The sequence below is a fragment of the Thalia democratica genome, chromosome 8 (genome assembly GCF_965202585.1).
Source record: "Thalia democratica chromosome 8, ktThaDemo2.hap1.1, whole genome shotgun sequence".
NCBI lineage: Eukaryota > Metazoa > Chordata > Thaliacea > Salpida > Salpidae > Thalia > Thalia democratica.
The window spans coordinates 47,439,369-47,462,582 of NC_139172.1; the positions used below are offsets into that span (position 1 = coordinate 47,439,369).

The 23,214-nt window shown below is 23.3% G+C and overlaps 1 protein-coding gene across 1 annotated transcript in view; it reads left to right on the forward strand.

The window, feature by feature from the left end:
- Nucleotides 1-492: 492 nt before the first annotated feature.
- The window catches only part of LOC145842129 (sodium- and chloride-dependent glycine transporter 2-like), a 32,393-nt gene continuing 9,671 nt past the window's right edge, over nucleotides 493-23,214 (forward strand). Inside the window, exons 1-6 of the mRNA XM_082949516.1 lie at nucleotides 493-632; nucleotides 2,179-2,310; nucleotides 2,578-2,739; nucleotides 3,213-3,417; nucleotides 8,502-8,691; nucleotides 20,640-20,777. Of these exons, the coding sequence (XP_082805642.1) occupies nucleotides 518-632; nucleotides 2,179-2,310; nucleotides 2,578-2,739; nucleotides 3,213-3,417; nucleotides 8,502-8,691; nucleotides 20,640-20,777 (942 nt within the window). The 5' untranslated portion in view covers nucleotides 493-517. The remainder of the gene's footprint in view (nucleotides 633-2,178; nucleotides 2,311-2,577; nucleotides 2,740-3,212; nucleotides 3,418-8,501; nucleotides 8,692-20,639; nucleotides 20,778-23,214) is intronic.

Here is a 23,214-nt window from a genome sequence, read left to right on the forward strand (position 1 = left end):
AAATAAAATTTTCTCTGATTAAATTTATTAAAAAAAAATTTTTAAGTATTTTTAGAAGTTACAAATCTCTGTTCTGAAACTTAGTTATTTTTAATAATTTAATCTATCTAAATACTTTAGTTGTACTGAGCATCATTACAAAAAACAATTACATTGTTTATATAGTGCTACTTTGTTAATATGCAGAGTACTTGTTTTCAGTTGTAGAAATAACAATAATCTTAACTAAAATGAAGTAAAACTTTTTTCATTATAAATAAAATAAAACAAAACTTTCAGTTTACAAAAGATTTACTTTAAGTTTTTTGATTTATCTAGTTTTAGTATCAATCAAATTTCTTTGATTATTCTTAGTTTTTATAAGCTAGCATATATTTATTTTATATCATATCACATGTAAACTAAAAAAAGTTAATACTTTATTTAAGTTAAAAAACAATCAGCTCAGTGTGCTTAAAATATTTAAGTTTACAAAAAAAATTAACAGTTTATTTATATATAATGCAACTAAATTAAAATGGAGAGATCAAGTTGGTCAAACAAACTTGAATATCATCTGAGTTTTTTCAGTTATGTTGTGGGTCTCTCATCTTTTTGGAGGTTCACTTATCTGGCTATTGAAAATGGTGGAGGTAAATCTAAAATATTTATTTTAATTAACAGATTCATAACTATATAGCGGTGAAACAAATTATTTGTGAAATAGTTTTGTTTAATAATTTAAAAGTATAACCTGGCTGTTTAAAGTTATTGGATTGATAATTTTTGATAGCTTAATAAAATTAGTTAAATAAAAATAAGTTTATAATAAATGCTTATTTTGCTATAAACTTAAAAAGTCCTTTTTCAATAAATAAAAATGTTATGTTTTTTAGGTATAAATTACTTTTGTTCTATTAACATGTTTAATTTGTTAATGGTTTTGTTTTAATTAAATAATCATAATACATAGTTTAAAAATGTCAATTTTTTTTGAAACACTTTTACTTCTTTAATCCAAGTGGTCATTTTATTTGGTCTCACAGAAGGTGTAGACCAACCAACTTAAGTTTCATTGTTATTTTGCATTTAGGAACTTAGTTGTCAATGATTTACTGTATAAATTGGGCTAAAACAAATGCAGTATATATATATTTCAGATAAGTATGTTTTAAAGTTTATGTTGCTCTACATCTCCTATGGTGTCCATGTTTTAAAGTTTTAATATTATTTAAAACATGAAAACAAACATTTTATTTTTAATTTATTCTAAAGCTAAAGTTAAATAGTTTTTTTTACAAGCATTATCACCATTTTTTTGATTTTAAATGTAAAAGATTAAAAATGTTAATATAACACATAGAAAAAAATTAGGGGCACATATTTATTAAGCTTATAGAGGGGGGGTCCACCTTGATTTTTACAAGTTGATCTTAATTTATAGAGTTTTATCTGAGCTATCAGTTATTTTTAGCCGCTTGAAAAATTTAAAGTATTTTTTGAGGTATGAGCGATTTAAGTCGGTGACCTAAGTAGGTTCCTAATGGAAGACTTAAACTAAAAAAAAAATAGAACATTTCACTAAAAATGTATCTCCTCCTTCATTTTTATAGCAATCTTCTTCAAATTTTCACAAATAGTGTTTTATTAAAATTGAAAAAAATTGAATGCTGGTATTTTGAAAAATAAACTTTTTATTTTAAAAACACCTATTTTCAATTTTTAATCTAAATTGTTTTTTTTTAATACATTTAAAATTCTAATAATCAAAGTCTTTTAAACTACAGAAGAAAAAATTCCTGAACGTTCAAGGTTTCTAGCTCAAAAAATGAAGGAGAAGATAGATTTTTAGTAATTTTTAAAGTTTCCAAGAAAATTAACCCAAAAGTCCATGTGTTTGTATGGGAAACTTTTTATAAAAACTTTAATTTCTCAAAAGTTAAATAAGATTTTTCAATTCTATAAAAACTGGCTTGTAGTTTGTACTTCAAGCTTTCATATAAGATCCAATGTTATTTTTAGTGAAAAAAATAACCTCCCTATTTTCTTAAAAAATAATTGCTTTAGATATTGCTTCTGAAAAATCATAATCATTCACAAATGACAAATCACAAGTAATCCATTAACACTAAATATTACTTATTGAAAGAGGGTAAAAATAAATTTGTTAGAGCTACAACTAAACTGTTTTTATTTTAGCTCCTTTCCTATACACTTACTTGTTGCTGTTCTTGATTGTGGGTATTCCCCTATTATACATGGACCTTGCCTGGGGTCAGTACACCAATCTGTCTCCTCTGCAAGCATTTAAAGTTGTACCTGCATTACAAGGTTTGTTAATTTATAAAGAAGGTGTTATGATTTTTCTACAAGATTTTTAATTCAACATAGTTTTTTGTTGATAAATAACTAAATAAATGTTAGAATAATGTTTAAAAGTTTATTAAAAAAATTGAAATTTCTTAGAAAGTATTGTATTGAATTTTTTTTCTTTTGAACAAATAGTTTATCATAGTTGATCTACTTAAATAAATTTTGAACAAAGTAATTGAGAAATAACTTCATAAATTACATAAGTTAATAGCAAACAAAACATAGGTGCTGGAATTTGCATAACAATATTGTCATTTGTGGTGTCAATATACTTTGGAGTGTTTTCATACTACCTGTTCATTTACTTGACCTCTTCATTTTCAAGTCCTTTCCCATGGAGGTACTGCACTAACGATTGGAACTCAAACAACTGCAATGGCTCTTCAAGTGAGTATATTATTTATGACAAATTTTATAATTGTTATACAACAAAAACAATTTTTGATGAGTTGTTATGACAACAAGATGAATTTGTACCTATAAATTTAGCTTTGGTTGTTAGTAATTATTTACTTGATTGTTTTGCAATTTACGTGTAACGTATGTTTAAAGAAAATATTTGGTTCACTATTAGTACAACTCTGCCATTAAGTTATAAGATCAATAATGCTGTCTTTATATTTATACAAATTAAAATGTTGTTTTTGTTTGTTTTAAAGTTCATTAGCATACAAATGATACATAAAAATATATATGTGTTTAATTTAGGACAAATTTTTCAAAACTTTAGATTGTACATAATCAAATGCATAAAAATGTTTTAAGCATGTATATTACAGTAACTGTGTATAAAAACATAAAATCCGCACATGTATATCTATTTTTTATTTAAGTATGTACTTAGTTTGAGTTAATTTCAGATCCAGTATGCATTGAATATGAAACTACAACAGCAACTGAGAATGTAACAATAAGTGACAATTCAACAGTAAGTGGAAACACAACAGTAAGTGGAAACACAACTGCAATCCCATCTGCATTAAACACCACTCTACTTAACACCACTCTTACTGAGTGTGTCAAATACAGTGTTCCAAGCATATCTACTGCAGCAATTGATTACTGGTTAGTACCATTTATAATTTTTTTTAAAGTATGTCTGTATAAAGTTGTTCAGTTGAAAACTAACTGTTTGTCTTGTGATTTACATTTCACCAGCTGTCATTGTTTAATGGTTATTACTTGAATAATATAAGGTTAAACATGTCTTAGTTGTTCACAGGATATCTATAAAGTTTCGAACACTTGCTAGTAAAATTAACTACTTTGTTTTAAAAAATATGTACATTAAATCGCTTTTTGTATGTCAATTTTAAATTTATACTTAAACATAGGGATACCACCAGGAGCTATAGGTTATTGCTTTTGTTACTTATGTAGTACTTTATGTTTGTGTTGAGAATAATTTGTATGTGTGTAACTTGTATCTGCAGAAAGAAAAAAAAAACTTGTGAGTATAATGAACCCCTATGGTCCTGACCTAATTTCTCAGTGTAAACTAGATTCATATTTTATGATTTGCTGTGGAAACCTTTTGAAAATTCTTTTCCAATAGTTTAGAAAACAATAAGATGTAAGGGTTTTAGTTGGTATGTTTAAAAGGCAACATGTAGAAAAAGTAAACTAAATGAGCAAACTTTTTTTTCAAATATCAGTTTTATTTTAACCAGTCTCTGTTAAATTTTCACGCAAAACTTGATAATAATTACATATCTAAATAAGTAGTACACATCTTAAAGCTATTTTTAATAAAACTATTCTATAAAATATTATCAAAAACTAAACCAAAAATTTAATACTGTTTAATAAACTAAAAATTGAATTAAAATGTTATTGTTTCTTAAAAAAAAAGCATTTTGTGTTGCACATGCAGTGTAGAAATAAATAAAATTTGTTTTGAGTGTTTTCTCAACTGTCTTGTGACGTAACATTGTGTTTATCACATTTTTGTAATTTATAAACAATGTTTAAACAACGGTGTGCTGAACAATAAAAGTAAAACTTGATTTTAATCGGTATTATTTAGACGGGAAAATACTCGTGTATAATTGCGAAAACTAAATAATTTTGATCTTTTCAAAAGCTTGATTGGCCATCAGCGTTTTGCTTTGAATTAACATATATCCATAATTCTACGATGATTGTAAGAGTAATAAATTAAACATTTTACAAATATCATATGAATATCCTGCATATAGAAATAGTACAAGTTTTCTAGGTTACTTTTATATAGTCTAAAACAAAATATGATTTTAGAAATACTACATAATATATCTCTTGAAAATCAAATTCAAACAATTTTGTTTACTGTATTATCATTTTGCATTTCAGTTCAATTTAATCTTAAAAATAAAAGTTATCATTAATATTCTACTGATATAATAAGCTTTATTATTGAAAAAAAATATGATGTGCTTATCCTGCATTTTACTGCAAAGAAAAAAACTGTTGTGTTTTTATCAATAAGCATATAAATTGTTTTGTGACGTAACACAATAGCTTTCTACAGTTTTTAATTTTGAAACAGTATATTGTACTTTAACTTCTTCAATTCATGTGCATTATGTAAACGTTTGTGAAACTATTTTGACGAGTTGTAAGCTCGTATAAAGTTTCTTATAACAAATAATTCGAAACATTTACCAAACAGTAAAATAAATTTTTTAAAATTGAGTTTTTTGTTGTGTTTTTCTTAATTTTTATAAACTGAGTACTTTTTAATAAAATTTTATAATTTACCTTAAACTTTCTGTTTCAAGTTTTCAATAACTTGGTTTCATATATGTATTCTATGTATGTTCATATAGATTCAATTTATATGTGATTCATATAGATATGTATGTTCATTCATATATGTTGTCATATATGTATGTGTACACAATTACTTACAACGCATTGCACTGTGTACAAATTGATGCATATAATAAAAGGTAGTGAAACAATTTATCAAGATGTAGACTCGTATTGCCAACCATCTCAGAACGTTTATTTCTGCTGTTTTAACTTGTATTTATAATTTTCCTTATTGTATTTTATTTAGTTTCATCTTTCAGAAATAAATCTTTAAATCTGAGTACTATAAACTTAAAAATTACCTCTAGTCTTAATTTAAAATATTATTATGTTTTGTGTCATAAATTAGTGTGCACAGTTATTCAAAAAACATTGGACTGTGTACTTTAAAGTCACTGGGTTTAAAACATATGTTGATATAAAATGCTCATTTTAAAAATATTCAGTTATGAAAACTAAAGGAAGGGGTAAAGGAATCTTTTTACAGAAATTTACATTGACTCTTGTCTTAAAGCTTAAAATACAGACCATAAGTCAGATAAAAAAATAAGTTAATTAGCTTATGAGATATAGTTTTTTTTTTTTGTGAAGATTCTCTGATACAGACGTATGGACTGCAATTTTTTCACTGTCAATTTACTTGGAAGTTTAAAAATTCACTAATTATATATATATATATTCTTTATTTTTCAAGCTATTAACCTCAAATTATTAAGAAATGTTCCTTGCATTATAAAGAAAAATGCTAGAAGGACAATTGAAAAAGTATAAAAAGAAGAAAAACAAATTTAAGAAAAAAAGTGGAATAGTCTTTTTTGCCTTTTAAACTTCGCTCTTCTACAAAGACCCTATTCAAGTCCCTTACATTGTCCCCTAAATCTCAAAAAATATTTTTTCATCATACGAAAAAGTAAAAAGCAACTGGTAGCTAAATTAGATATCTTTGAAGTAAGAAAAATGCATAATCCCCCTATTCCCTTAAATCAGCGATTCTTAACATGGGGTAAGTTTACCCCTAGGGATAAGTTCCCTTGTTCTAGGAAGTAAACTTTTTTTATTACAATTATGTAAATTAATGTTTTTAGTAAATTATAACTTAGAATTTAACTGTAATTTTTTAAAGTTAAATAAATTCTTTAAATTAAAATGAAAAATATTTTTGATAAGCTTAAAGTTTAAAAAATCTAGTATTTTTGTTCAAAATAGTTGTTTTGTTTTTTTAAAAACGTAAATGGAAGCTTTTATTATTTCTTTAAGTTTTACATAAGTAGAAATGTTAGTATTATTTTAAAGCACTATAAATCAGTACATATGTATACGTTATAAGCTTCATATATTAATAACTAAAGTGTTTTTAATAAGTTTATATAGCGACACAAATATTTATATATACGTAGTTTCTTGTTTAGGCAAATTTTAATTAAACTGTTTTTATAATGGATCAATGAGCTAAATAACCTAAACTTTAAAATATTTTATATATATATTATTAAATTTCTTAGTTAACCTTTACGTAAAGTTTTTATTGAATTGAACTCAAAATTGGCAAAAGTTTAAAAAAAAATATGTTGTTATTGTAAGTTCTTAGTATACTATGTGTATGATTAAAACATGTCAAGTTCAAAATGTTGTCATTCATAAATGTCTTTTGTTGCTGACATTGATAAAATTGTTTGTTATAAAAGTACAAGGATAAATTTGAAAATTGCTGACAAATTTAAAGTTCTGTTTACTTTAAAACTGCTCACTTTAAAACAGAAAAAAATACTTTATTGCTGCTTAAAGTTGCCTTAGTATAGGAGTTTCTAATTAACATATTACAAATTCAAAAGTTATTTTTCAAGTTTTACTTTTATTGACAAATTCAAAGTTTAACTGATAAGCAATCACTCCCAATTTTTACCATTTTTATTTGTCAACAGTACGTATATTACAAGTTCAAACGTCACTGTCAAGTGTATGTCATTTCTTGCTGATAAAAAAAATTATGTTGATAGTTTTACACTAATCAGTTTTTGTAGTGAGTTTTCCTTCATTAATTTGTAGTTTTATCAATTTTTAACATGACTGACAAACTCAAGGTTTAACTGAGATATATCACTCCCATTTCTTAAATTGCTCTTATGTTGGTTTTTTAGAATTTAAAAAAAAAATATTTTTTTTGGTAAAAAGTTTTAATACGAAACATATTAAACTTTTACAAATTTTGACTGCTTATCTAGCTTTAACGTTGTTGTAGTTTGTTTGAATGTTGAAATATTTATGTTATTGGTAATGTGAATACAAATGTTAGAGTATTCAGAAATTTTTATTTGTGGTTTAGCTACTTGTTTTGATTGGTTTATAAAGTTTGATTTTTATTTTAGACTATACAGCTTATGCAACTGGTTTAATTAAAATTAGTTTTTTTTACTAAATTTATCAAAAATGTTACAATCTTATAGTTATTTTTTTATCCAAGAAAAAAATCCACATGTTAGTTATACTAAAAAATGTATAACTTATAATAACACTGCATTTATTTAGTTGAAATAAGAAATAACAGTAAAAAGTATTGTGATTTCACTTAAGAAAGCAAAAATAAGAATCTATTTGAAATAAAATTTTTCTGATGTAGTACATTTTTTTTACATAGAATAGTAAAAGCTGAATGAATGTACAAAACCACAAAAAATTTTACAAAAACATAAGTTAGAATGTTTTATTGAAACACGTGTATCTTATAGTTAACATAAAATTTAAAGGACAACGAACCAACCAATTTAAAACTACAAATAATAACTTCTATGCACAAAATTAGTACAAATAAAAAATATTTTTAACAAAGCAATAACAGTATCAAGTTTAAATTTTAACTACAAAGCTCAACAGTAGTTTTATAGTTTTTAAATACCTTTAACAATTTATTTTAGTCTTTTTACACTTTCTGTTGGACAAGTATATCATTGTCAAAGTAAACATTACAACATTTTACGAAACTTTTTCTTTTGCACAGCTATCAAAAAAAAAATTAGGTTTAGTTTTGTACTACTTAGATTAAATATTTTGCAGCAAAATTTTTATACTAGTACATTTGTGTAACACAGCTTGCCTGTTTTTATAAACCCCATTTTCATAGGAAGCACATCTCTCAAAACGACGACAAAACGAAAATTATTTTTGCAGTGCAATTTTCTTCTAATATGAGCCCATAAAGCAATGTTCCTAATTATAAAATAAAACAAATTTTTGCAATACAATTTATATAATATATATATATATAATATTTAAATAAATAAATAAATATAAATATATATATATATATTTATATAATAAACATTTTTCTAGTTGTAAAAAATGATCCCCTATTTTCACAGGAAGCACATTTCTCAAAACGACGACTTCTGCACCAATCTGACCGAACAAACGTTCGCCACCAAGTTGTTGGGTGAAAACTGGAATGAAACTGCACTGATGGCCCCGCTGACCCTGGTGGCAATATTCGTGGCTGTTTACTTCGTGCTGACCGTAGTTTCACTTTCCAACCACGTTAACATGACCGGAAAGGTTGGTGGAAATTAAAAAATATAATAATTAATAAAAAAAAAAGTTAAAGTATTTATTTACTAACAAGTGGACTAACATTTGACAATCCTTTACCGAATAATAAATTTTTATGTATCTTTTACTTTGCTCTGCTTAAATTTAATGAATACTTGTAAACAACTGAGTACTAATTTAAAATGGTTTTTAATTTATAATCAAGTCGAAGTTTTAATTGATAGCTAAGAAAAAATTGTTTGAGTTGAATGACTTTTGAATTTTCACCAAATTTTAGTTTAGAAAACGAAATTTAAAATTTGTTGATAACAAAAATAAACGTTTTAATGTTTGTATGTGCTTTTGGTTTTGGTTTTAACTGACTTTGCTTTAGCGTAAGTGGAAACATATAACTACTATAACATTACAAAGAATGGGTTAAATGTAAGATTTTAACCTGTTTACACGTTTCTAGTGTACATTTTATTTTACTTTACTCAACATGCACGTTTATAAATAGCTTTATTTGCAACAATTGTTTATCTTTTTAATTTCGTTGCAATCACAATGTGCGCATGAAGTCTTCCTTGGCAGATGGCATTGTGATGTCATAAGTAGTGAATATGACGTCACTAATAGATTGCAGTTCTATTTTTCTGCAAAATGAAGCATCATATAATTTATTCAGTTTCATAATGGTAAATTGTTTATAGTTAATGATACATAAATCAGCACATTGAAAGCAATTTTATTTCAGCAGATTTAATTAAGTTAAGCCAAATACAATTGAAATATTTATTTACCTTAAAATCAGGGTTGCCATTTTACCTGGAAACCTGGAAAAACCTTGAAAAACCTGAAATTCGACAATTTAGGCAAAAATAACCTGGAATTTGAGAAATTTTGAAAAAAACCTGGATAAAACCTGGAATTTTGATTTAAAAACCTAAAGAAACCTGGAACTTTTAATAAGTTTAACATTTTCAGTACTAAAATTTCAATTTGACACAAAAAATCTATCATATAAATAAGATTTTTTTTGTCATCATCAAAAATTTTTTTATTAAAAAACACATTTAAAGTAACTTTACAGCATCTTTTAAATGTTTTTGTACTATTTAAGACAGTTTCTTTTATAGAAATTAACTTAAAACTAAAAATAGACCCAAAAATGTTTAACTTTAAAAACCTGGAAGAAATTAGGAAAACCTGGAAAAAATTTAGAAAAAACGAGTGGCAACCCTGTAAAATGCATTTGATATAGCTTTGAAATGTTAATTATATATAGGTTTTGCAATTTTCTTAAACTGAAGTTAAATATTTAGCTTTTGTGGTATTTTATGCTGCAAACAGATACATACTTCTTAGACTTTTCAAAAACCTCAAAATAAGATAAGGTAATTAAGAATGCAACGAGATATGGTTTGATAAGTTCTTTGAGAAATATATGAATTTCAATTGTTCTTAATAAAATATGTATCTTATGTTGTATATCTTGGTAAAGCATAAAATTATTGTATTTTATATTATTAAAAGAATCAGTTTCTTAATGAACTTTATTAAGTTAAAATAACGTTTGAAGCCTATAAAACCACTAAAATAAGTTGTCTGTCTTTGTTTTTAATGTTTTTAATAATTATGCTCAAAAAATAAGCCTCTGGTGTTCTGCAGCTCTTTTATGGTGTATACAAACCGCATATTAAAAAAACTGCATTTAAAATAGCACGGATTGAAATTATTACGCTTACATAAAAAAACTACAAAATTTTTATTTTAATATATATTTATGTATTGACCTACAAATTTTCTTGATATAATATGTAAAAAGATAAATTTAGCTTAAACTACAAAATTTTGTCAATAAATATCATGTAACATTTGTTGCAACACGTTCGTTAAACAAAATTTCGTCTTATTAAGTCTATTTATAACAATTTTTTAATTTAAATAGATACGTTATATCATTACATTTTAATGTTTGTTTTTTTAGATTTAGTAAACCACCCTATTTTTCTTATGAAAATCTTGTGTAATCAAACTATATAGTTATAATTAAAAAAAGTTTTCTTCTTTAACAAAACAAAAATTGCTAATTTTAAAATTTAATTTCACATGTTTTTTAATTTAATTTAAATTTTTTTTTAATACTCTTTGAATGGTAAAATCTTACATCAAAATCTTTATTGATGATTTCTGTAAGTCAAAGGATAATTTAAGGTAAACATTTATGCTTTTTACACTTAACAATTTGTTTAGAACTGAAACAGAGATTGGTACTTTAAAAAAAAAAGTAATATGTACAGTTTTTATTGGTAGTTATTTTCATTAAATCTGGGGCGAAAAAACTATTAATATCTTTAAATGTAACAAACTTGCAAAAGCATGATTCAAAACTTGGTGATATTGTGATTTTGTTATATATTTTGTTATGAATCTTAAGTTTTTTACAAAGCTATATTTTTAAAAACTAACGAAAATATTTCAAAAACAGTTAACATGAAATATATATGAATATACACCTATTTAAGTTTTTTTTTTCAAATTCTAATAAGGTCACGTAATACCAGGTTATTTTTGAAAAGATTAAAATAAAAACGGAAACAATATAGAAATTATATGAATGAAAAACTTTCAAAAAACTGTTTTAATCACGTAGTTCAAGCTTTTGTTTTTTAGAAATACAATTGTTTTCAAGAATTAATTCCCGAATTATAAGTTCAATTAAACAGATTAACCTTTTGTCCAAGTCAACTTGACCCATGAATTGAAATTATCGAGTTTATCAAGCAGTTTTTTGTTACATTTCTGATTAAATTGTTAATTGTAAAAAGCATAAATGTTTATCTTGAATTAATTTTTTTTATTCAAAGAAAGTTTTTATACATGACATTCACTAGTACACAGACAATACAAACTTGTTATCTTAAGCTTACAATGTATATTTATTTGTTTTCATTAGAAAATTTTACAAGAAGCTTATGGTGTTTTTGTCAATATTTTAGGCTAATTAAAAACATTGTTTTATTATGTCTTGATTTTTACCGTGTTTATAACATATATGATTAACTTTAAAACTCACAAAGTTTTATTACAGTACAATTTTTATTTAAAATAACTTTCATTTATCCAAATTTTAAATTTCAAAGATATTGGTAGATTTTAAAACTATGTATTTTGAAAAGCTAACGTAGGTATATGTTTAAATATGCATTTTTTCTCAAAATATACCTGTTTTTAAAGAGAAATCTGCTTAAGGCGAATATAAAATGACATTCACATAAAACACGTTTTCACCTTATTAAAATTATTTTTAGATATTTGCAGAAAAAGCCCGATAGCTTGGTTTTTAAATATATATCTTGTCGTTTTTATTACAACATAAATATATAATGTCATTTTAAGTATAAAATTATTTAAAAACTGAATAAAAAAGCATTAATTTATTTAAAAAGTAGTATGAATTTTAAACTTAAAAGAAAGTTATTAAAAACCTAATGTAACATTTAAATTTAACACGACTATCAACTTATATTTACTATATATAAACTTATTTTAAGAAGCTTTTTAAAAATAATTAAATTAGTCATTATTATCATTAGATTATTGTAAATTAAATTAATAAAATGGGTCACGACCTAATTTATTAAAAAAAATTGTATAAACATTTTACTTAGTAAAATAGTTTAAAAATGTGTTTAATAGTATATTTAGATAATTTTAGTTATAACAGCTTTCATTCAGTTATAAAATTTGAAAAATAACAAAATAAAAGCTTATATCTGAATGAAAAAAAAAGTTAACATTGTAATTTATTACATTCCAAAATAAATAACGATAAAATTTTTACCTTTAAGTTTTATGAAAAGTTTATTTTTTATAATTATTAATGGTAATATAGTATGAAATGTACAATGATATCTAAAACTCTTTCTAATCAAACTTTATAAGCTTAAATGTTTTTTGATTGCAGTATAGAAAATAAAACATACAATAATAAAAAAGTACTGAACGGTATAAATAAATATAATTTTACTATAAATAAAGTTTCAATTTTTTAAATTATTTCAAAACCAAAAGTTTAATTAAAAGTTTGGCTTTTAGCCTGGATGAAAATTGACATTTTTATAAAAGTAAGAAAAATAAATATTTCACATTAACTTTTGAAAGCCTCTTGTAACTATCTTTACTAGTTAAGTTTGATTTTTTATTTTTGTAACTTATTACAAGGTTTTATATTCTTTGATTGTCATTGCTTTATATCTGTATACAAGTAATTTATATTTTATTGTAGTGTGTTTATTACATGTGCAATTAGGTTTTGTAAAAGTAAAATAATATCTAATTTCTAGTAAAGCTTTTAAAGATAAAACCATCAGTTTGTTTAGATTAGTTTTAACATTCTTACCTTTAAGACTAAAAAGATCTAAGATGTATATCTTCATATATTAATTCAAAATTACTAAGTTATAGGTAGTTTCTACAGTACACTACCGCTTAAGTACGCAAATTGAACCCGACCAAAAAGTGCGTACTTAGCACAGGTAGTGCGTACTTTTTGACGACATAGTATAATATGAAATTTAGTTGTTTGTTTTCTTTCTTACAACTAGCCACCAAATGATTAAGCCAAATAAACAAGTATTTTTATTTTAAATAACATTCGATACATAATCCTAATCTGCAAATTTTTTAATAGATTTTAAATGATTATTTTTTTTCTATAAAAAGTTTCTACATATTGCTAGTCAAGCTAAGTTTAGTTTAGTTAATACATTTATTATAATTTTCCATTAGCTAAAAAAGTCTGATTAATTTTTTATTTGAAAGCAAAACGTTTTAGGACTGTTTTTGTAAAAAAGTTTATATCAGTATAAACATTTATAGTATAAGTGCACAATGATAAGATGCTCATTAATTTTTTTCTTAACTTTAGTTTTTTGTTGTTGTTACTTCTTTTTATATGTTTATTTTGACTTTATAAAATTGTAACTAGTTTTTGTGGTTAACTAGTTATGTAATATGTCACATTAAAATAAGCCTTTCTTTTGCAGATATTCTGAAAGTTTTTTAATAAAAAAAAATTAGAAATTTTAGAAAAATTTAGAGAAATTTAGAAAAATGGATGGAAAGCGTCAGAAAATGACTCTATGGAACAATTCTTTAGAAAAAATCTGAGTCGAAGAAAATTTAGAATTTTTTTGTCTTTCTAGATAAGTGCGTACTTAAGGCGAGGTGCGTACCAAAAAAAGTGCGTACTTAAGCGGTAGTCTACTGTACTTCACTTTTTTTGTCAATTATTTTACTAATATTTGTTCCCTGCTTTAAAAAATAGTTTTAAATGGGAAATTATAAAAAGTTAGTTTATAAATAGTAAAACATAGCATATAGTTTTTTGTTGTTATAAACTTGTAAAGCATGTGAATTTTATTTGTTGTTATTGTAAGTAATATTGCCTACAAGCTATTAGGGATTAACTTGGTTTCATTTGTCGATTTGTTTGACATTTAAAGTCTTGAATGTTTGTTAATTTAATTTAGGATGTTGTTGTATTCATTTTATGCTTTGTGGTTATGCTTGTTTACATTCACTTTTTTTTGCTAAACTAGTATGTATAAATATAAATTTACAATTCAAATGTAATCAATAAAAAGGTAAACACAAAAAAAAAAGTTTATTTTATAGTTTTTGAAAATTAGATTATTTTTATGCATCAGTAATTTTTGTTTAGGCAAAACGCACTTACTTGACTTTAAAATGTTATCATAAATACTAACATTAGTTAATATGGTAAATAATTAAAAAACTTATATGTTCATTGTAATTGATATGTGATGTTTTATTTTGTCAAAAGTTTGTGGATGTATTGTTATTACTAATAAACTTTAAGTCTTTTTTTATTGATACTTTAATTTTATAAAAACAAAAATAATATGGTTTTTTTTTCTTTATTTTTAAAAGTTATTTGTCAAGTCAAAATAAATTGATTTACAAGAAAAATAATTCATACTAATGTCAATTTTTATTTTTTTATTTCAAAAGTTTACTACAACAAATAATTTAATTAAAACTTCTAACCTCTACCCGAATAAACTTCCTTTACAAGTAAATTCGAATTGAATTATGACATTTACAAATTAAATATTAATACAAACTTGTTTTTACAAGCTTACAATGTCTGTGTGTGACTTTATATTTGTTGTTTTTATAGCATAATACTAGAGATTAATGTTGCTTCATTGGCTGTATTATGTTCTGGTTTGAAAAGTTTTCTTGTTGTTATTGTTGAAGTATGTTTATTACACACATTGTTTTTGTTTTTCTGATTTTATATAAACTTAATTGTTTGTTTTTAATCAAAACTGTTGTCTAACTAATTTTTGGAATTGCCTCAAGATCAGTAAAACAATTTATCTTTTATTTTATTTCTATTTTAAATGACTTTTTGATCTGATTTAGTGGTGACGTTTTTAGTGTTTTTTGTAGAGTTTATAATTTACTTGAACAATATTAAACTCAACAATATTAATTTTTAAATATAACAAGCTAATTTTGTTAAATAAACATAGAAATCAACTATAAATTGTAAGATTAAGTAATTAATAAAACAAACATTGATTATGTTTATTTATATTTATATTTTATGCTTCATAAATTTCGAAATAAAAACGAACCGAGTTGACTTTTTTATTTTGTTATCAGTATTTTAACAAACAATAAAAGTATAAGACTAAGCGTGTATACTTATTAGTTGTTTTTATAGTTAATTGCATTATAGTTTATGTTGTTTCAAAAAGTTAACAATCCTTTTTCTTTGAGTTGTATTTTTTCTTAAAATGTTGAAAAAATTAACTATATGCATATATAAATTATATATATATATATATGTGTTGTGTGCGTACGTATGTACATTTTGATTATGTTTTATGTTAAATATTTCTAACTGTTTAGTAACATACTGATTAAACAATTGCTTTGTAAATAGTTGTATTTTTTTATATATATTTATATATACATTTTAATATTTAATTAATAAGTTTGATATACAGTAGACTACCGCTTAAGTACGCACTTTTTTTGGTACGCACCCCGCCTTAAGTACGCATTTATCCAGAAAAAAAAATCTTAATTTTTTATATACTTTTTATAAATTTTTTTATATATTTATATCAAATTTAATAAATTAATGGCTTAGTATTCTTTTTTATATCATTGACTGACGTTGACTTTCTATATTAAACGTATGTATTAATTATGTAAAAAAAAATTATAGAAAAAACAAATCATTTTAAAATGTTTTAAAAAAATTTGCGGATTAGAATTATGTATTAAATGTTATTTGAAATAAAAAGACTTGTTTATTTGGCTTAATTAATTGGTGGCTAGTTGTAAGAAAAAAAACAAAGAACTAAATTTCATGTCATACTATGTCGTCAAAAAGTACGCACTACAGTAACCTCTCGCTTATTTACGCACATTGTGTCCACAGAAAAAGTGTGTAAAGATATGAGAGGTAGTAAAGATACGAGAGATACCAATTATAGTTACTATAATGACTGTTTTTTGATATTGCTTTTAGTTAAAAGCAGACTTGAGACTTTCCTATTTTTAACAATTTGTTTATAAATATGAAAACAAAAGATAAAGCTATACATATATTAATAAAAAAAAAGAATTTAGATTTATTTAAAGTAATAATACTTGTTGAAAAGTTTTACTAATTTTTATTTTAAGTAGATTTAATCTTTATTTAAATGTGACTTATTAGATACTGAACATTTATATTCTAGTCTACTTACCAACTTCAATCTATAATTAAGTGTTTATTTACAAGTAAGAAGTGGTGTGGTGTCTATATTAAAAATTGTGTCGCTTTAAAAATATATAGGGCAAGAGTGCTGTATTATTTATTTGTGTTTTAAACTCTCATTGTTTTATTATACTTTCATTATTTAACACAGTCATACTTCTTTCAGAATTTTAAATTAATTTCTTATTGGTAATATAATTTCTGATACACTGAGATATAAACAAATGTTTACTAATTAGTCAAGAAACATAAGTTTACTAAGTCTAAAGATATAGAGAGGTGAGATAGCGTTAAAAAACATATTTTAAAATAAAAATATACAATTAACCTAATTTGTGCAATATTTAAAAAACTTAAATTTTTACTTTTTGAATTTTTTAGAATTCTAAAATGCGTAACTAAACGAGAGTGCGTAACGTCACGAGTGCGTAAAGATCCGAGAGGTTACTGTACCCGTGCTAAGTACGCACTTTTTGGTCGGGTTCAATTCGCGTACTTAAGCAGTAGTGTACTGTAATACAAAAGTAAAAGTTCAACTATTATTAAGCTTTAACTTCCTTGATAAAAAGTTATTTTCTCACAATATTTAAACATGTCATACACTGATAAAAAGACAAAAAAAATTTGTTTGCACAAGATTACAAACGTCTGTGGCTTTTATTTGTTGTTGTTTTAGTTGTTAACAAGGATTTTACATCTTTTAAATCTTTGTTTGTTTTAGCTTTGTTTCTTTATTCTACTTTGTATTATACTTTTGTTTTATATTATTGTTTTAACACAGACTGAATGTATATTTTTATATTAATAAAGATTCTTTAAAAATCATACCAACACTTTTATAAGGATATAAATATATTTTAAGGGATGCTAAAGCTTTACTGTATAGATATTAATTATTTTGATAAAATAACATTAATAAATTATGTAAAAATAGCACAAATTCAAAAATATAGAAACTTCGCCTCTATATTTATGGTTTGGTGTACTAAAACATTCTTTTTTCATTTTTACAACCATAAAATATTCGAACAATATATATATATATATTCTTTGATATAAGTGTGTTATTCATCAATTTTTTAAACAATTAAGATGTTTTAATTTATGTTTTTCACTAACTTCGTTAAGGTGTTTATAAACGATTAGTTCAGAAATTAAATTTAAATTAAAGCCTAACTTTACAAAACAAATTTTAAGTAATTAAAAAAAATATTCCTAAAATTAGTAAGCAAAGCATAAAACATTAAAGTATTTAATGCTCATTTTTCAACATAAACATTGATTCTGCGAATTAGCACTACCTCAAGTTGAACTTCAGTATAATTGTGTTCAATTTGAATGATTAATTTAATCGGAATGTTTTTAAAGTGATGTCATTAAATTATTATCGATGGACTGTAAAGTTAATACGGTTTTGTTGATATGTATTTCAAGAAAGTTTGTGAACGTCTGATTCGTTAATAAAAACAGTTTAGTGAATCGGTTTAAAAAAGTTTTTTGATTTGTTATAAATTTTATTGTTAGCAGCTTAAGACATCTTATCACTTTGAAACAATAAGAAAAATATGTATTTTGTCTAAGAAATTTACATGACTTGCAACATTTCTAAAGATAAGTTTAGTTCCATGAAGTAAAATAAGTAGTTAAACATTCAACTAAATTCATCAAGTCATGTTAATAAAATAAAAACTCTTACTTCATGTATGTATGCAGAAAAAATGCTTAAACTTTCAAGTTTTTTATTTCTACAAATATATTTTTTGTAACCATATAATGCAGATAAAACCTCAAGCAAATGTATGATAGAATATACTGTATAAAGTTTATATTTAAAAGATTAAAATGTTAATTTATTATGCAACTCAACATATGTAATCATTTTCAACCTAAAAATATGTAAAGCATGCATTTATTACTTGTGCTTAAAGATTAGAGTTCATACTGGAGATTATTACGAAGTTTACTCAACCAGCTTTCAAATTTTGTCGAATAAAATGTTTCAAATTGAAATAAATTAGAAAATAATCACTTTTATTTGCCACATATGTTAGTAAGCCTGTACATATGAACAACAAAGAAATTATTGTTGAAAAGTTTACAACTTTATAATCATATTATCCAAAACTTTTGACTGTGGCGTTCTTATGTCTAGTTTCTAAACTGTTTTATTCTTAATCATGTTAATAAAAATCTTTAAAGCCTTTATTGTGTTTTATCAATTAAATAAGTTGGAAAAAGCTTGTATCTTGTCAAAATGTATAAAAATTTTAAGTTGACAAATTTAAGTACGTGTAACATAGGAATTTAAAACTTTTTTGATTGTTGTTTTTATTATTTTTCCATGAAAACTTGCTTTAATATTGTAATTTTGATATTCTAATAATACATAAAACATCGTTTTGATAGTTTTAACAAACATAATACGATGTTTGCAATTTTGTTTTATTTTTAATTTAATTTAATATTTGAAATTCATACTAAAACTTTGTGCTTACTTCATTAAATTTTCGTTAAATTTAAAAACTTCTAGCTTAAGGTGTACAACCTTTGTAGAAAGCATTTTTTGTTAGGTAAATAATAAAAATGCTCACTAAATACTGTTCTTAACTTTCTACTTGTTGCTTAAGACTCTTAAGTATGTAGTTGGCTACGTTAAAGCTTTACTAGTTATTTTCAGCGTTTCAGAAAGTTATATATCAATCAAGCTAAATAAGTTTTTATCTGATTGACAGACCTGAAAAAAAAATCTATATTTAAAATTTTTTTTTGATATTTTTGCTTAATTGGATTGTATGCTTAAAATTTTTTGTTTTTGTGTCCAATTTTTGTAATAAAATTAATATTGCAGTTTAAATTTTAGAAATCTTAACAATATAAATACTAATTGATAACTTAAAAGGTATAAAAAATACATTAATTTAAACAAAAAAATTGAAATATCTTTATTCAATCTTAAAATGTATTTTTTTCTTTATGTAAGTTTATTGTAATTCGTTTAAATATAAAAATAGAACTTATATATATTTTTTAAAATTTATGGTCAAGAAAATATTATGTTTTTTATTACCTATGTTTACATGTTTTATTTATAAAACAAATTCTGCTTCACGGTAATTAAACTAATTACTCGGAAAAATGTTAAATGCATTTCAACATGAATACAATTGGCATTAAAGTGTTTCACGTTTCCAATATTAGGCTTAAAAGCTATAATTATCCAAACATTTAAGTGTAAAGTTACGCGTTTCTCAGATTTCCATTATTATTTAATTCTCGGACTTTATTTAAATACTTGCCATTTTTCTTCTGAAAGGTTCAAGTCGTTTATTTAATTTTGTATGGTTATATTCAAAATAAATACTAACCATGTAAAACTTAAGCATTTCAAAGAATATTATTACTGTTTATTTAAAATGAAAATATGTACTGACTAGTTTTCTGTGCAACTAATGTAGGTTTTAGAGCAAAACACTATTGTTAGTTGTTTTATTATTGTATGAAATTTAAACAATTTTTTATTTCAAGTTTTTATTAATATAAGTATTGTATGTGTTTAATATTTCTTTCTATTCATCTAACTTAGAGTCAGTAGTCATTATCTAAAAATAAATGCTTTCCTGTTTCAAATAGTTTAAGTTTATTAGTTTGACTAACCTAAAAGTTGTAACAGATAATAGTTTGTTTCTAATAAAAGTTATCTTGAGCCATTAGTCTATCTATACTTTAATCAGTCTTTAAACATTAATCCTCTATTGATTACACATAATTAAAAACTTTAAATGTAATTGAACATTGATTTAGCTAATAACATTTTACCTTTTTATAATGGAGACATTAAACATTTTCTAATTAATGTTTAAGCCGATTTTTATTTTAAAGAGAAAATGAAATTTATTTGAATTATAGTTTTAAGTTAAACCACCTAAACTAAAGAAGTTTGAAATTTTAATACATATTTACATAGACTGCTCGGTCAAAGTTGTACAATTGAAGTTTAACGTATAGGTATAGTTTTTTAAAGTGCATTGTGTAACAATTTTTTCCAATATCAGTTGTCCTACTTGTTGAGCTATTTAATTGTAGTTTCAATAATAATATTATAAAACGTTTATAAGTTACATGTAAAGTCAAAAAACAAACTAAAAATAACTTTATAATTTTTTATCAGATGTCCTACTTATTCAGTACGGTACCATTCGCTGTTTCAGTCATGGTGTTTGTAAGGTGCATTACATTGGATGGAGCTTTCACATCTTTCCAAACATTGTTCGTTCCTAATTCAATTGAAGACTTTATGCCAGCGAAAGTTAGTTTATTGTTGCAACCAATAAACTAGTTATTGTTTATTATAATGTTCATTACTTGATTTTTTTGTAAACATTATTTAAACCTAATTCAATACGGGATTTCATGCTTACTAAGTAACTTTATTATGTTTAATACTACAACTTCATTTATTTACTAAATTACTATTGACATATTCCCAAATTTTATTTGTACCAAATTCTATTGAAGATTTATAATCAGCTATAGTTAGCTTATTTTACTATTTTTTATCATTTAATTCTTATTAAAGTGCTAATTAAACACAATTGAAATTTTTTTGCTAGCTAACTTAGTTTGTTATCACATTTATTTAATTATTTGTTGTTTGTTACAATGTCCATTACTTCCATAGATCCGTATTTATTTACTTAAATCATAATAATATTTTACATGCTAAAGTTTTTTTTTTATTTTATTAATGGATCACTTAAACTTCATATTTAAAACAGCAGCTTATATTAAAAAAGTTTTATTTTACCATCATAGTTATTTTAATAAAACATAATTAGGTAATTACTTTTTTGGGTGCTAAGTAAAAACAATTCCTATGACTTTACTTAAACCTGAAAAATTTTTGAAATCAGGTATTACTTGTATTTTGCCTAGAATTTCTTAAAAATAAGATAAATGTAAGTAGTTCAAATACAATGCGGAAAAATATAAAAATTCAAATGTAAAAATAAAAGAAATTGAAAAATATAAGCAGTAAAATACAAAAATATAAGAAATTAAAATTAAAAAATATAAGCAGTAAAGTACAAAAATATAAGAAATTGAAATACAAAAATCCTAGAAAAGTCAAATACAAAAGTATAAGAAAGTCAAATACAAAAATATAAGAATGAAAGTCAAACACAATGACACTTAAGTACTACTTGAGTTTCTTATCTGGGTTTAAGAAGTATTATTTTCAGAAACTTATGACAGGAATAAACAAAAAATCATATTTTGAATGTTAAAAACGTTTTAACAAACATCCATAAATATAGTATATTTTCAGCTACAAATAAAACTAGTGGTTTTAAGTAGTTTTTAACTAGAAGTGCTTTTATTTTTCTAAAATAATTGTTATTAAGAACAAAAGAAAATCATATTTAATTCTTAAACAAGTTTCAAAAATTGTCAACCTAAAAATGCTATATTTCTTTTTTAATTTAAGTTATATAATATTTTTTTTGCGAAAATCTAACAAATGTTAAATTATGTAAACTGTTTAAATATTGATTTTTTTTGTGTTTAAAATAACTTACATTTTAAAGATACTAAAAAAATAAATGTAAAGCTTTACAATGTTTAAATAAACAAAGAAAAAAAAATCTTAGTAACTATTGTAGTTTTTTTCATAGTAAAAACATTATGAAAACTTTTCATATGTGGTTCTTTTCATATGTAGTATTATTTTTAAAATTAATATGAGATACTTTCTTTCCATATAAAAAATTAGAGGTACATTTTATTTTTTTATTTTTTCCCTGCTTACTTAATTTTTTATTTAATAAAAACTTCTATTACTTAAAGCTATTGAAGCTTTTTCTTCGGTAGTTTATAAAATTTAAAAAAGTGTTTACACCCTTTATTTTTTTTTTTGTAAATATGTTAACAATTTTAAACAAAAACTTGGGATAAAGTTCATATACAATCAAAAAGTTCACATAAAAGTATTTTAAATTAGGTGTGCATAAAAATAAACAAAAGTTATTCCAATTTATTTATAGCCTAAACATTATATGGTTAGAATTTTTATATAAATTTAACAGGCTAATCATAAATTTCACAGTTAAATTAAAGATAATTTTGAACATGAAATCAAAAATTTTTTTTATTCTATTGAATTTATCTTTTAGCTTTTGAGCTAGTTTTAAGTATTAGAACTGTTAGTTAATAGTTTTAGAAATGTTAGATTAGTGCTAATATATAAGTTAAGTTTGTACAAAGTCAATTATTTTCTGAGTTTTACGTTTGTTTTAACGTTTAGTATTTGTACATTAATAAAATCTAAACAAAATATAAACTTTTTTTTCAATTAAGTCTCATGACAATTAAAAGGTTATGTGAGTTTTAATAAGAAGTTGAGTGTGTTGTGTATAAAGGAAACATGTGCCTACGACATTTAAGTTAAAAATAAAAGCTGAACTAAAGCAAAAGATGAATAATAATTACAGTTTATACTCAGTTATGTCTAAAAAATAGTGTTAACTTTCTTTTTATTTTTGTTAGAAGAATCAATACTTGTGTAGTGTAATTATTGTCCAAAACGCCATAAATAAATATACATTTAATTAACCAAAGTTTAAATATTCAAACCTTTGTATTTGTATATTTATTCTAAAAAATTCATTTAAGTTACATATATGATAATATGATATACATAGTATAAATGCTATTATAGTATAAAAATGTTGTCAAGTTTTTTTTCT